The sequence below is a fragment of the Notechis scutatus genome, chromosome 6 (assembly GCF_049901735.1).
Source record: "Notechis scutatus isolate UNSWTSFEM ecotype Mainland chromosome 6, rNotScu1.2, whole genome shotgun sequence".
Taxonomy (NCBI): domain Eukaryota; kingdom Metazoa; phylum Chordata; class Lepidosauria; order Squamata; family Elapidae; genus Notechis; species Notechis scutatus.
Genome location: NC_142014.1, coordinates 61191941 through 61207044, shown reverse-complemented (window position 1 = coordinate 61207044; position 15104 = coordinate 61191941). Strand labels below are relative to the sequence as shown.

The window sequence follows — 15104 nt, the reverse complement described above, 5'->3', positions numbered from 1 at the left end:
GATGACCCTTAACTACAGTTTAAATCACTGATTATATTTAGTCAGTGGAATACTTAAATAATTTTCTCTCCCTGCAGCAAAAAGACTCCTCACTAGAGGAATCAGAAAGCTCAGGAGATGATGAAAAACAAGAAGTAACTTCAAATTTTAAAGAGGAAAATAAAATAACAAAGGACCTGTTTCAAATCACAGAGAAGCCATCTAGGAATGAAAATGCAAATAAAATGTGAGTAATTGTAATTGTATAGGAGGTCTGTGGTACAAAAAATATTGGAGATAATTTGAACAAATGATATTGAACAGGAATACACACATACACACATGTATGTAGCTGTACTTTTCTGCTCTTTTTTAGGGAATGTCCTACCTCAACAAGTATGGAGGAAGAAGCTATTCAGGGCATGCTGTCAATGGCAGGATTGCACTATACCACTTGTTTACCAAGTCATACTCAGACCACAGACAGCACTGAACGAAGAAGCTTTGTTCCAGATCACAGAAGCTATTCCAAAAATAGGCATAAAGATAAAATGTTTTCTCAGAGTTATAAACCAGAACATGGTAAGTTGTCCTGTTGCTGGATATTTCAGGGTGGCTTGAAGATAAATTCTAACTTGGTGATTTGCAATGGATTAATAAGGTTTTTGTAACTCCCATTTGTTTAATGATAATAGAAACAAGACAGTTTCCATTTACAAAATGATATTGCTCTAGCTACATAATTTTCAGATTGTGGATTTCATACATAAAAGAATTCCATCCTGGTTCTCAAAGCCTGAGTTCAATATTTTTTATTGTAAGTCTGTGTCTTTTGACCAGGCTCCAGTACTTGTAAGTGAAAAGGAAACAATTCAGCATATCCTGAAAGCCAATAATCTGTCTAATTTGGGGACATATATCTATTCCAATTTTGGTCTTCAATAATATTGGTATCATTAATAGCCTGTTGTGTAACTTTACCTTAAGCCAACTGAGTGTTCCCCTTAAAGTCTTAGCTCAGTATTTTGAAGTTTTGTGACTTTGGAGGAGGCAGAACAGATTTGGGCTTTGTCCTTACAAGACCAAATGACAGTTTTTATTTTGGCCTTGTAGTTCTGGCTTACTTTGCTGCTAGTTTTCAGTGAAGGTTGCATTTCCTCATTTGAGTCTTCTGCACAATTTGAAGATGCTATTGGAGTCACAGCTTGTGTTGAAAAAGCAGGTGGCAACTGTGGCCAGGAGGAAAATTCATCTGTCATTGATTATTCAGAATGGAAACTGATCTCTATGGCAAAACTGATCCTCCTCAAGAATTTCCTAGCATCAATAGGTCTGTCCAAATCAAACCATCGTATACCCTTAAAGTGTTTCAGTATTATTTACAGGAAGGAGGACTTTCAATTCAGAACTCTTCCATTCATCCTTGACTCTTAAAGAGTCTTCACAGACATCATCTTTGGTTGGGTACAATACCTAAAAACTCAGGAAGTACACAGACAGACAGACAAAACTTTCTCCATGGTAGAAGCAGTCAGGACTATTGATCAGACTTTTCAGTGTTTGTGTTTGTGACTATTCATTTGTGATAAGTAGGGAGAAAAGTTCTTTGAGAATCATAATAGGCACTTAGTGGAAAAAGGCTTTTCTGTCTCAAGAGTGAAGACTAATGATCCAGATTGTGATTCAGGAAGTGTTAATATGTAGCAATCACTTATAGCGCAGATAAAGATGCAGAATATGACTATAGTTCAGGACTTGGTATGATTGTATGCAAGGACAATACCCTGATTTCTTCTTTCATTAAAAGAAAGTAGTGCATTAATGTCACATTTCATTTTTTGCAGTAGGGGTGGTAGCAACCAACTTGTATTGGTGAATGCCAATACAATAATAGATATCTCAATAGATAGCACCACCACTAGATGGATTCGCAACTGGCTGACAAACCATACTCAACAAGTAGTCCTTAATGGGTCTAAGTCTGCATGGAGGGAAGTAAGCAGTGGGGTGCCACAAGGTTCCGTCTTAGGCCCAGTACTCTTCAATATCTTCATTAACGACTTAGATGAGGGAATAGAAGGGGAACTTACCAAATTTGCAGATGATACTAAGCTGGCAGGAATAGCTAACACCCAAGAAGATAGGCTCAAGATCCCGATGGATCTTGACAGACTAGAACACTGGGCCATATCTAACAAAATGAAATTCAATGTAGAGAAAAGTAAAGTCCTACTCTTAGGCAAGAAAAACCAAAAGTACACATAGACTGGGTGAAACCAGGCTCAATAGCAGGAACTGTGAGCGGGATCTTGGAGTCTTAGTGGACAACCAGCTAAATATGAGCCAGCAGTATGCAGCAGCAGCAGCCAAAAAAGGTAATGCAATCCTAAGTTGCATTAACAGAGGGATACAGTCAAGATCAAGGGAAGTACTAATACCACTCTATAAAGCCTTAGTAAGACCACACCTAGAGTACTGCATCCAGTTTTGTTCACCACATTATAAAAAAGATGTTGAGACTAGAAAAAGTACAGAGATGAGCAACCAGGATGGTTAGGGGACTGGAGGCTAAAACATACAACGAACGGTTGCAGGAACTGGGCTTGGCTAGTCTAGTAAAGAGAAGGACCAGGGGAGACATGATAGCAGTCTGACAATATTTGAGGGGCTGCCACAGGGGGGGAGGGGGTCAAGCTATTTTCTAAAGCACCCGAAGGCCAGACAAGGAATAATGGATGGAAACTGAACAAGGAGAGATTTAACCTGGAAATAAGGAGAATTTTTCTGACAGTGAGAACAATCAACCAATGGAACAGCTTGCCCTCGGAAGTTGTGGGAGCACCATCACTTGAGACTTTCAAGAAGAGATTGGACTGCCATTTGTCAGAAATGGTGTAGGGTCTCCCGCTTGGGCAGTGGGTTGGACTAGATGACCTACAAGATCCCTTCCAACTCTGATTATCTGTTATCTGCCCTAGAGAGAATCTTATAAGGTCCGTATTGCCATGGATACAAACATGTTGGGCTGGGGAATTTTTTTCCAGAATAATTAAATTCAAGGGCTTGGTCTCGAGAGGAATACATTCTTTCAATTAGTCTGTTGGAGATGAGGCCAATTCACCTTATATTAAAAGCTTTCCTCTGATTGAATGCCATCATATTATGATCTGTGCAAACGGTATCTCCATAAACATTTATATGAATAATAATATAAGAACTGTGAACTGTGCAGTATGCTTGTAGCCCAGTATGCAAGCTCAGTGTGCAAATGATGGGGATCATTCCCTTTTGGTTCAGAGGACTTGAAATGAGCTTTGAGGAACAGTGACACCTTTCAGTGTATCTAGGCATCTTGAACCAGGGTCAGATTTAGCATATAGATGTAGAATAGCTTTATCTCAGTACATGGAACATGAAACAAAGCCAAATCCTAAGGACTTCCTGCAATGACAGCAGATATCATTTTGGCTTCCAAATATCCAAACATGGTTCATATATATCATATATATCATTTGACTTGGGGAGTCCTAACCTGTTGATCAGAAAAGAGTGGTGTATTTGCCACTTAGGATAGTCTTAAAATCAGATCCTTGTTATATTGTAAATACTAGTTCTATATTTTCTCTATTTAGTTTTAGAACATACATAAAGAACAGTTCATGTTTTAGATCATATATATGCAGAAATATTGACAATTCAATATTATTATTAATATTGAATATATTATTATTATTATTATTAATATTTAAGCTCTACTGTATATAACAGTACAGATAGCCTTGGACTTACAGACACAGTTGAGGCCAAAACTTTCCCCATTTTTCCCCATTTTATGACCTTTCTTTCCACAGTTAAATAAATCACCACAGTTGATAAATTAGTAACATGGGTTGTTAAATGAATCTGCGTTCCTCATTGATTTTGCTTGCCAAAAGGTTGCCAGAGGTGATCACATGACTTTGGGACACAGCAAAGGTCATACATATAGGTCATTGCCAAGCATCTGGATTTTGATCACATGATCATGGGGATGCTACAGAGGTTATAAAAACGGTCATAAGTCATTTTTTGCAGTGCCATTGTAATTTCGAACAGTCATTAAATGAGCTATTGTAAGTTGAGGATTATTTGTATCTGAACTGTGGATAGGAAATAGAGTAAACAAAACTCTATGAATCATAACAATTGTTATCACTGTAGGGAAAACGGGAGAGAATTCTTTTCTTTTTTAAAATCAGAATTCTTGAAATGTTTCTGAACATTTTAAATTTCCATACAGGCAAGCACATAAAAGATGAAAAAGAAATGGGAGATTCAGTATTTCTTACACCATTACATGCAGTTTCTAAAATCAGTCCTCAGGTGAGATACAGTATATTTACTGAATGTTCAAAAAATTGACTTTTTAAAATGTGTATGCCACTTTTTGCATATTCACTAATTATAACTCTTTAGTTCTTCCCTGATAAAATATGTATCTCTTCCCTCATAAAATATGTAAAAAAGTATCTCTGCATCAACCAAGGTTCTGATCTGTAGATGCTTTGGTTTAAAATTCTCATAATCCACTGGGATTGCCAAAGCTGAGACTGAGTATAATTGAAAACTATAAGATTATCCATTTCTGTTTAATATGAATGTACACATTGTGAATCTTGCTACATTAACTGAAAGAATGTGGGTGTTTCTGCAATGTAGTTAAGCTGTAGAACACTCAATGGGATTATAATAGGGCACAGAGTTCTGTGTTGTGCTGTTGTATACAGTACTAAACTATAGATGCAAATGTAGGTATGAAGTAGGAGATTTAACCATTTTTAGAGATCCGTTGTGTTAATACCAGTAATGAAATAACAAATAAGTTCAGATATAAACAATTTGTTCTGATTATAGCTTGCAAACCTCCGAAAATGCACTGTAATGATGTTTAGTAAAATATATGAAACTAAATTTTATAGTTTTATTTTAATATCTATTGAAAGATGTAATGCGTTTAGTATTCCTAATTACATTTCTTTTGCATCACTTTATATAGTAAATATGTTATTTTATTTAGTTTGTATAACCCTTCCAGCATATAACTTTGAGTGTAGATAAATCAAGTTACAAGCAATCACGTTAAGTGTCTTATAATAAATGTTGGTGCTGTTTGCTTAACTCTACAAATATACATTCAACATTTTATTAAAAGCATAATGGATTTAAATGCTTTTCTACATATATAGGAGGCAGGTAAAACTCAGAAACATGTTAAGAAAGAAGTTGCATCTGAAACCTGTTACAGAATTCAAGAAAACAGGAATCCTGTGCAAAATAATGGAATAAACTTTCAGCATAGCAAATGTATGCAGGACTGCAACTTAATTGACGAGGAGTGCAGATTAAGTGATAGCGATCTCAGCTCCGACCGACCATATGGTGAAGCATCCACTGTACCTCTTCATCCAACCAAGCGGCCAGCATCAAATCCACCCCCCATTAGCAACCAGGCAACAAAAGGTAGTGTAATCAACTGTGTTCTTTTTGGCAACCAATTTACTTGCTGTTGCCATTTGTACCACATTTTTATCTTAAAATGTGAATATTCAGAAAATGGATTCATTGTACATCCATGTAAACATTTCTGTCCATTCAAATGTGATTTGAAATTTTCAACTTCAGTATTTTTTACCCAGGGGATTATTTTATGGAAAAGTTTTTTTATCATGCTCAAACTTCAAAGCTATCACATTGCAAATTTCTTTAACAATGTAAACACTGACATAATGTTGGAAAAATCACCAGTTCAGATCTTGCCTCAATGAAAATTTCCTAAATAAATTAGAAATAAATTCTTAGCCCCAGGCTTCATCCATGCATCTTCTTTGTCCCAGTTCTGAGATAATTTACTGTCTCCAACAATAGAGACTCTTTTCTGAAGCTGAAAAGTGGTGTTTATTTTCCATTAAAAAGCATAACACAACCTCCTATGAAAACATTCTGGTTCATAAGAAGCAGCCTTGTTGAGGTCAGCAACCCAAAGGGCTCAGGTTGGCCTGCGGCAGGTCTGCTACCTCCCCAGCTTCCATGACGATTTTGGCCATAGCTGCCCAGAAGAACAGACCACCCTGACAACCACTGACTGACTGTCTGTCTTTCTTTCTTTCTCTCTTTCTTTTTTCCTTTCTTCCTTCCTTCCCTCCCTCCCTCCCGCTTACATCCATCCATCCATCCATCCATCCATCACATACCCACCCAACCCTTCCTGTTGCTCCTTCAGCAAGGTTTTTTAGAAGTTTAAAAACTATATTGGCTGTTTTAATTTTGCTGTGTAGACTTTTTTTTTTGATATTATCATTCTTTATAAACTGTGTATGAATATATTGATCATTTGTTCATTTATAATGTTTTAAATGTTCGTTTGTTTGTTTATTACATTTATATGGGTGCCTCTGTCCTATACACATTGATCCTAGATAGCTCACAAGAACAACCAATAAAAACAGAATGATATATTTTATCATTGTACTACTTGTAATACAGTCACTGGAAATTTCCATGGGCCTGCTTGGCTGATAGCATATAAATCCACTAAATAAACAGCTGACCAGCACTACTGCAGGAGTATTTGGTGTTTTTGCTATATGATGTCAGGACTGAATGTAACTAGATGATGGACAGTCTGTGTCATCTCTCTTCATTTATTCTTCTTTAATTTCAACATGTGCCACAAAACTGTTTCTTGGATTCTATGGTGTTTTTATGTTGTGCATTTTTAGTAGTTATTGGATGAGGGAGTTGAGGGAAATGCTTATATAGCATTCAAAGCTAGGAGGACGACTAATATCTTAGATGAAAGAAAGAAATGTAGACAAAAAGATCCACACAGGCTTGAGCCTTCAGATGAAATAAAAAGGATGAAATTGAACCCGGAGAAATGTAAAGTTCTATATATGGAATGAAAAATATAAGGCAGAACCACCAGCGTAAAGCAGCTACTAAAAAGGCAAATGCTCTCTTGGGGTACAGAAGTATAGAATCAAGATAACTGGCAGTGAGGTGAGGGAATTGTCTCACTGTACTCTGGTTTGGTCAGATCCCATTTTCACACAGGACAAGGCAGATGCAGAACCAATGGGTTAACATGGAGAAACCTCTGGCAGTATGAGCTGTCAGCCAGTGGAACAGACTGCCACATAAAGTTGTGAGTTCTTTTTTTCTAGAGCTCTTCAAACAATCTGGATGCTCATCTATCAGCGATACTATTGTGGATATTACATTGAGCAAGGGGCTGACTAGATGATCTCTACTTTAAACTTTATGATTCCACAAGATTGTTTTCTTAAGTTTTGAAATTATATGTATGGACTATAATATAATGTTCATAAATTTCTTTCCTCTTTCAGGCAAGCGTCCAAAGAAAGGAATGGCAACTGCCAAACAACGGCTCGGGAAAATTCTAAAACTGAACCGAAATGGCCATGTACGATACTTAGTTTGATGTAGTAGCTGCTTCTGCTCTTCTTCACACATAGACCAGTATTGAGGATAACAGTGCCTGGAGCTTCTGTTTTATTCCTCTGCTTGAAGCAGAATGCATGTATCTTATTTGAACATTGCCTGATGAACAAAAACCCAATGCTGCATTTTCACTGTGCCACATCTGCTGAGCAATAACTTTTGGGAAATGAAAATATTTGAAAAGACTATGAATTGGAAAATGGTCTGTTTTTCAGGGCTCATTTTGATGCTTTGGTAGTGTCGGAGCTAATTCATGAACAGAAGAGTGATGAAAGTGGTAATCAATAATTTATTTGTCAGATATTGTCAAGGATTGAATTCATTTTAAGCTATTTATTTAGAAACCTTTTGGGGGAATTATTTTAATTTTAAAATGTCAAAATGTGAAGGTTTTATTTGTCTTTAATGTCTGTCTGCAAGTGGAGAGAGCTGCATTGTTTGTTTTTAATTCAAGCATTTGATATAAAGATAATAGATTTAAAACATGGACATGATATATTATATGATTTATTAAGTTAAGGACATGAAATCACATCTTAGATTCTGTTGTTTCCATACATCATCATGGATGGCTTTTTTACTAACTCCTAAAGTACGAAGTCTCTGGTAGTTTAGTCCATTGAAATGTCTTCCCTCATTACTTCCATTTCCTCTTCCTGTTTCACCATTTATTCTGGATTATAAATTAGCATAACATAAGCAACATTTGCTTTATCCCTTCCCCTTATTTTATTTCCATGGTGTGGAAATTAATCCATAGCCGTCACCCACGTAGGACTACAGGTAATGATTTAAGTATAGACATTTAAATACATTTTGTGAAGAAAGACTGTTATAGTGGCAGAGTATTGTTTTATTGTCTACACATGCCAGCTGATTAAGGTCTTAAGTCATTTTTGTAAATATGTAAATATGTTTGATAGCTTTTGAAGTTTAGTATGACATATTTTATGTCATGCTTGGCAAAGATCTGATAGTAAATGCCAATTCTAAAATGCATGTATATAACCTAGATGAAAAATCATATTTTTGTAAGATAAAGTTGAATATTTAAGCTCTTTTGGGGAAAAATGGGAAAGCATCCGACTACCACTTTACTAAGAGGGCTATTCAGTACCAGAGGAGGAATATTAGGGATACTGCTTTAGTAGTTTGGTTTTCTTATTGATCAAGAGTTAAAGCATGGCCAAAGCTACTCAGCCTCTTGACTTTCTGAAATAAACTTCCCAGCCTTCCGGGCCTACCTAAAATAACATCTCTAGATGTCCCGAAGTAGGACCTTTCTGTGCTCTATAGTTTTATATTCAGTATTTTCTGCATTTGTGTGCAATGTATCTGAATTAAACTAATTATACTTTTTGTTGCATATCAAACTAGTCACTGCAGGTACGAGGACTTAGCTGAATTTCAAGGTTGTAGTCCTCAGTGACATTGCCATTGCCCCATTTAAATGAATAGATTGTTTCTATAACTGTGAGGGAGTGATAGCCAAAAATTTAAGCTAATATTCCTAGAATGAAATCTGAAGAAGTATTTTTTTTTCGTTAAGGAAAAGTAGGCTGATTCTCTATCCCACATGCAGCAGGTCTCTTTCAAATCATTTTGGAGGGCTGAGGATAATTTCTAAAACAGATGGGGAAGTTAAGAGGGAAGTTCAATTGCATGAGTGTATTGCATTTGGGTAATAATAGATTTCACCTTCCTTTAGGAAGTAAGCTCTGTCACAATAAATAAAAAAGATTTAAGAATACACTGAATGAAACTGAAGAATAAAGGAACAAAAATCAAACAGATACAATATATCTGAGGTTTTGAAAAAAAGTCTGTTTTTCTTGGCCTTCCTTCCTTCTTCAGTTTTCTTAGCATACAAATGTCAAATGTAGGAAAAAAACAAGACTGGAAGAATCTCTTGACTGCTGGCATTGCCAAGAGAATTGATTACAGGGTGAAAACTCAACATTGGAAAAAGAACAGATTTACTAATCAGTTTTAACTCATTTTTATCATAATAATATTTATACAAATCACATTTTTTATCATAATAAAAAATGAGAGTTTCAAGAGTCATATCTTCTAACTGGGCTATGGTACATTAAAATATGTGCTTGTACTGTGTATTTTCCATGTGTTTTAAACTGCATTCTGTCCTTTTTTTTTAGGCAGAAAAACTGTTAGAAAAAAACTGGTTTTGATTTAGTTCCAATTATCATAAGCCATATTTTTAAGAGGTTTATTTCTTCTTGTGATATTCTAGCATCATCTGTTATGCAAAAAACATTGAGGCTACAATTAACTGAATGATAAAAACATTAAAATTATATTTTTATTGATCAGAATAACTGATAAGTGTCACAACTGGTCTGATTTCTCTGAGAATAATAATCATTAAAATGCATACCTGCAGAAGAGAGATAGTGAGGGAGAGAAGGAGTAGGTTTCAGATAGACTATTTTCTATTCCATTTTTCTCATTTTCTTCCCAGACGCCCATGCCCATAAATTGTTCTCTGTTGTTATGAGCATAGAGATATCTCTTCTTAGATTACTAAAATAAAGATGCTGATAAATTTCTGGATTTTCATGTTTCAAACACAATTTGAAGCAAATCTTTTGTTACCACCTCAGTAAGGCTATTTCTTAGACTTTGAATGATTTGAGGAAGGCAAAGTTAAATATCTATATCCAAATTAAGAAATTAATGGTTTTGAAAAAGCAAATAAATTATTGTAGTAATATAATGAAATTACAGTGGGCCATCTCATTTGTATGCTAGTTGCTTTATTTATACAAATCACTGTTGCACCAGATTTTACATTTGTATCAGATGTCTGAATTTCTTTATGTAGCCCCTTACTTGTTTTATGTTCTTGAGGGCAAAAAGAATATTGAAGTCAAATTTGATATAACTTTGCTCTATCCTCAGTAGAATGTGTATTCAGAGAAAGATTCTTTTATAAAAGTAGGCATTAGTATTTCAGCTATAGGTTAGAATTAGTTTAGACCTCTTCCTCCCTAAACCAATAGGGTAAAATAAAGTATTTTGGATTATGTTGAAGACAGAAGGAAAACCGAATTTTAGAGCAGCAATTTTAGCAGCATCATTCTAAGCCACATGTCTCATTGTCCAATAGTCTTTGCTTATTGAATTCAGGCTGCAATGTAGCCTCAAATGATCTCTGTGGTAGATTTACCTATGCAATCATTGTAATTGATGTACGCATTTCAAATAATTTTGATAGGATTGAATAATACAGGCAAAGTTAAAATACATTAATGTTCTTCAGTGTAACAACACATGTCATAATCAAATTAAAGATATATTATTTCACTGAAGTTTTTTATATAATTCAGATTACTTTGATTCACCAGAATTTTCCATTATTAAATTTAGGAATATTAGGTTAGAAAGCAACTCCAGTCTTTCTTCCAGATTTTGCCAACTTTATAGCTGGTGTAACTGGAAGGAAATTGAGAGGGATTACTTTCTACACAATTCCTTGCATAGTGCCTCTTCACAATCACAATTTCTGTGCTGCAATAAACAAACAGAAACACCTCTCCCCTTTCACTTTTTTATATTAACATGCATTCATACTTCCAGACCATAAAAATTTGTTCATTGACTTAAGCAGGTGAACCCAGAGCAATTGCATTTTGTGAAAGAAATATAAATTGAATTTAAAGGCCTTACACTTTGTAGTTTAAACTGGATTAAAAGCTGCAATTCCATTTTCCCCCAAAAGAGCAACATTCTGTATTACAATAAAATGACTGTATTGTGCAGAACAGGATGGTAATGAAATTAGCACTGATTACAAAATGCAGCTGCTGATAAAGCTGCATTTTTTGCCTGGAAGAAAACTTTGAATATAAATTTTAAGCCATAATAGTTTCTTGATGTAAGAAGGGAATGAAATAATTCACTTTAAGAGATTATATTAATAGGAATTATCACTTCTGCTGGGAAAAGTTTAACTTTGCCAGTGCTTTGGCATTTTTAAGATATTCATTACATTTGCAAAAAGGGGATAAGTCTTGGCTATATTTGCTAGTTTTGTAGTAGTAGTTTTGCTGATGTGTCTGTTTCCCAATACCTTTTTCTACTGTCAATCTAAATTCTCAATTTTATCAGTGTGGTGAAATAGCTGTCTTTCTGAATAGAGAGTTGTGTGTTCCTTGCTCCTTTTTATACAAACACACTTCTATGTGGAGTTTTCGGTTGGAAAATGGGAGGCTGCAGCTTTAAGAGTGCCCCCCACCCAATTTACTCAAGTTTCCCATTCCATTTTTGCCTGCAGGCAGGGAAAGTGTATGTACAGTATTTATTTTATTTCAATTTTACTTTAAAATTTGTTTTTATAGGTAGCTTACTGATTTACTGTTTGGAAGGACAAGTGGCTTGTTTAAATTTGTATTTGATCATAGGTTTCACTTTCTGTACTTTATAATATGGAAATTAAAATATGTATTACTTATGTTTTTGATCTTCGCATTCAAGTGTTTAATTTCTTTTTTTGTTTGCTTACTCGGATAAAGATACAAGTATTGCTTAATTCCATCTTTTCTATTTCTGCAACTTTTGTTTTGGCAATTTTACCATTTCTCATTTTGAGCAAGGATTTAAATCAGACTATATCCCCAAAATAATAGAAGTAGTTATACTGTAATTAATTCAAAAATGGTGGATAAGCAGCTTCACCTTTATTAGCTTAATTTATTAGCTCGTAAACTATTAATAACTTGCTTAAACATATAAAGGAGGTCTTGAAAGTAACAACATCTGAAGACTGATTTGCCACAAATGTGGCAAACAATTGAACAATTGTATCAATAAAATTTTTAAAACTGTTTTTTTTTCCTTTTCTCAGGTTGTTAAAATTCAGCTACTGTTCATAGACTTTACTGTGGTAGATGGCTATTTGGGCCTGCAGACATTTACTAGCAAAAAGGTGAAAGTTTAGATTTTAGTGAATCTCCATACATAACTAGTAATATGACTACATGCTCAAGTGCAGGGCCCCCCAGCCCCCAGTCTGTGGATTCGCACTGGGCTGCGGCATGCCAGAAACCAGGCCATGCAAACAAACAGCGCCTCCATCCACAGGATGCAGGCAGTAGACAAAACCATGCCCCTCTGGTCCACGGAAAAGCTTCTCTCCACAGAACCGGGCCCAGGAGCCCAAAAGGTTGGGGGCCATTGGTGTAGTATTCAAAAATCACTGCTCAAAAGTTGTGCAGTTTCTCTTTCTATTAGGCCATGATAGCATACTCCCAACTACATTTCTTAAGATACAGATTTTCCATACAAGCATCTTGTTTGCTTTGTGTTTTTTTTTAATTTACACATGACTTGCTAGTGCTTCAGCTCTCTTTAAGGCTTAGAAGCAATTATTTACAGTAGAATGCACAGTTACAATTTATTATTGTCAAGGAATTAAAAAATCTGAGGACCTCCATGACAGAAATTACTTACAAGTATACTTTTAAAGAAACGAATAGAACAAACTTTAAAACAAATCATTGCAACACTTTCCCTAAATTTTTAGGGCCATATATGTAGAATATTTACTTGGAATATGTCTCTGTAGCAGCAATGTGCAGATCATTTCAAGATTTAAATTGCCAGATTTCAGAAACATCAGTCTCATCAGAAGTATCCCAACACTTTTAGGGTGAGCAATCCCACATTTCCTATGACAATAGATTCCTTATTGTGGTCATAAGAAGGAAGTGCTGTACTGGACAAGAATATTATGGTTACTGTATATACTGAACTAAGACTTGCTTAAGATTCTGCAGATATTGCTGTTGGGTTTTTCATAAAGAGCTTTGATTTATTTTCATTCCTTATAAACTGCTTGTTCAAGCTTCTGGGCAGAAGAAGATCAGTCTTACACCTTTAAAAGACAAAATGAAATATGGGGTAGCTCATGAAAAAGGATTCTCACATATTGTATCACTTGCTGCTTGCTTTAAAATGGTATGTTCCTTACAGTAGTAGTGTGAGGAATTTGTGGGTTCCTTGCAGTCTAAATATTGTTTTCCTTATTCCAACACACAACTCCTTCAATACATCTGGACTTCCTGAAGAGTCACCTTCATCAGGATCTGTAGTTTCACAGTCATGGAGTCTAAATAGTTCAAAGAGGAAACAATAAAAGATTTCCTTTCAGAGAGAACTATCATTTGATGTTCTTCCATTAAAAAAGAATAATTAGATTGCTTCAAATATTGGCTTGGTGGCATCTTCTCACACTAGCACGTTTTATTAAAAGACATACGTTTTTATGAGCTACAGCTTTCTTGAACCATATATTTCCTTGTGAATATATTCCTATGTTGTTTGGTATTATCTTTTTGCAATTAAATTTTAATGCAATTAGTTGCTTATGGCTTATTTGAATTTCAGCAACACAATATTCATGTATAGGCGTGTTGGTGAAGAGGTTCTGAAAAATGTTCACAAGAATTCCTTGTGTTTTTTTTTTGCGGCACATATTCTTTATTTTCTCTAGAACTATATAGATTGAATATTAATAACTTATTTCTATTGTATATATATTCAGTAGTTCTAGACTATATAAAGATACCATCTTTATCTTCATTCCTTGACTGCAAGCATCAGCATAATAATGAATGATGTCACTGTTAGTGTTGAAATTTTCAGTAAATTTTTTTATCTGTTATAATCGATGCTGTGCTCACTGGCAAATTGCAACTGAAACACAAAGCATCTGTCAGATCAACAAATGACAAAAATGTAGCAACAATTTTAGTGTTGCACTGGCATACTTCTTTACCCTGGATGAACTTTGTTGGTCTATATCAGGGGTGGGGAATGATGGCTCTTTTATGACTTGTGGACTTCAACTTCCAGAATTCCTGAGCCAGTCATGCTAGCTCAGGAATTCTGGGAGTTGAAGTCCACAAGTCTTAAAGGGGCCATCGTTCCCCACCCGTGGTCTATATCAGGGGTCGCCAACTTTTTCGACCTCGGGGACCAACAAACTCACAATTTTAAATCCCGAGGACCACTAATATGAATTTTTAAAAAAAGATAATATATTTAATATTTTTTTTTATTTTTTATATTAAATATAAATTTAATATTAAAATTATACACACACACACACACACACACACACACATATATATATATATATATATTCTTAAGTTTTCGCGGGTACTTACATGTATGGCATTCAGCTTTGTTCGGGTATTTTCCCACGTCATTGTAGTTGTGCTTTTAAAGTTGTAGCAACGTTTCGGCAGAATCTCATCTGCCATCATCAGGCTTCTGTATAGTGTTCATTTGTGAGTCAGACTTTTACAGTGGTTTCAGATTTAAATTTGGGGCATCAGGGGGGATCTGTTTGTGCCCAGGTGTTTGCCTGGCTTGTGGTGTGGAGATTTGTTTGTTTGTGAGTGCAGGCTTCCAAATGATTGACAGTCTGGTGGAATCATCTCTTCTATTCATGCTTTCAGGTCTTTTTTCAATCTCTATGGCTTCTCTGATAATTCTGTGGCTGGGGTTTTCTCTAGTGGCTAGGGTTTTGGTGCCATTGAAGTTGATGCTATGACCTGTGGCTTTCATGTGTTGGACTAGTGAGGAAGTGTGTTCCAGCT

The 15104-nt window shown here is 35.3% G+C and overlaps 2 protein-coding genes across 3 annotated transcripts in view; one reads left to right on the top strand and one right to left on the bottom strand.

Moving 5' to 3' along the window:
• The window catches only part of KDM7A (lysine demethylase 7A), a 56555-nt gene extending 44593 nt beyond the window's left edge, over positions 1–11962 (top strand). Inside the window, exons 16-20 of the mRNA XM_087968496.1 lie at positions 78–226; positions 356–561; positions 4259–4341; positions 5205–5478; positions 7365–11962. Of these exons, the coding sequence (XP_087824622.1) occupies positions 78–226; positions 356–561; positions 4259–4341; positions 5205–5478; positions 7365–7459 (807 nt within the window). The 3' untranslated portion in view covers positions 7460–11962. The remainder of the gene's footprint in view (positions 1–77; positions 227–355; positions 562–4258; positions 4342–5204; positions 5479–7364) is intronic.
• LOC113432832 (cystine/glutamate transporter-like) overlaps positions 9774–15104 on the bottom strand; it is a 28596-nt gene continuing 23265 nt past the window's right edge. Inside the window, exons 12-13 of one of the 2 annotated variants that reach the window (XR_015750141.1) lie at positions 13472–13609; positions 13247–13368 (exon numbers count right to left, since the gene is read on the bottom strand). Coding sequence is in view for 1 of the 2 variants with exons in the window: in XM_026695051.2 (XP_026550836.1) it covers positions 13545–13609 (65 nt within the window). In the remaining variant the exon portion in view is untranslated. Of the gene's footprint in view, positions 13610–15104 lie in introns of both variants that reach the window. The other variant, XM_026695051.2, reaches the window with a different exon arrangement.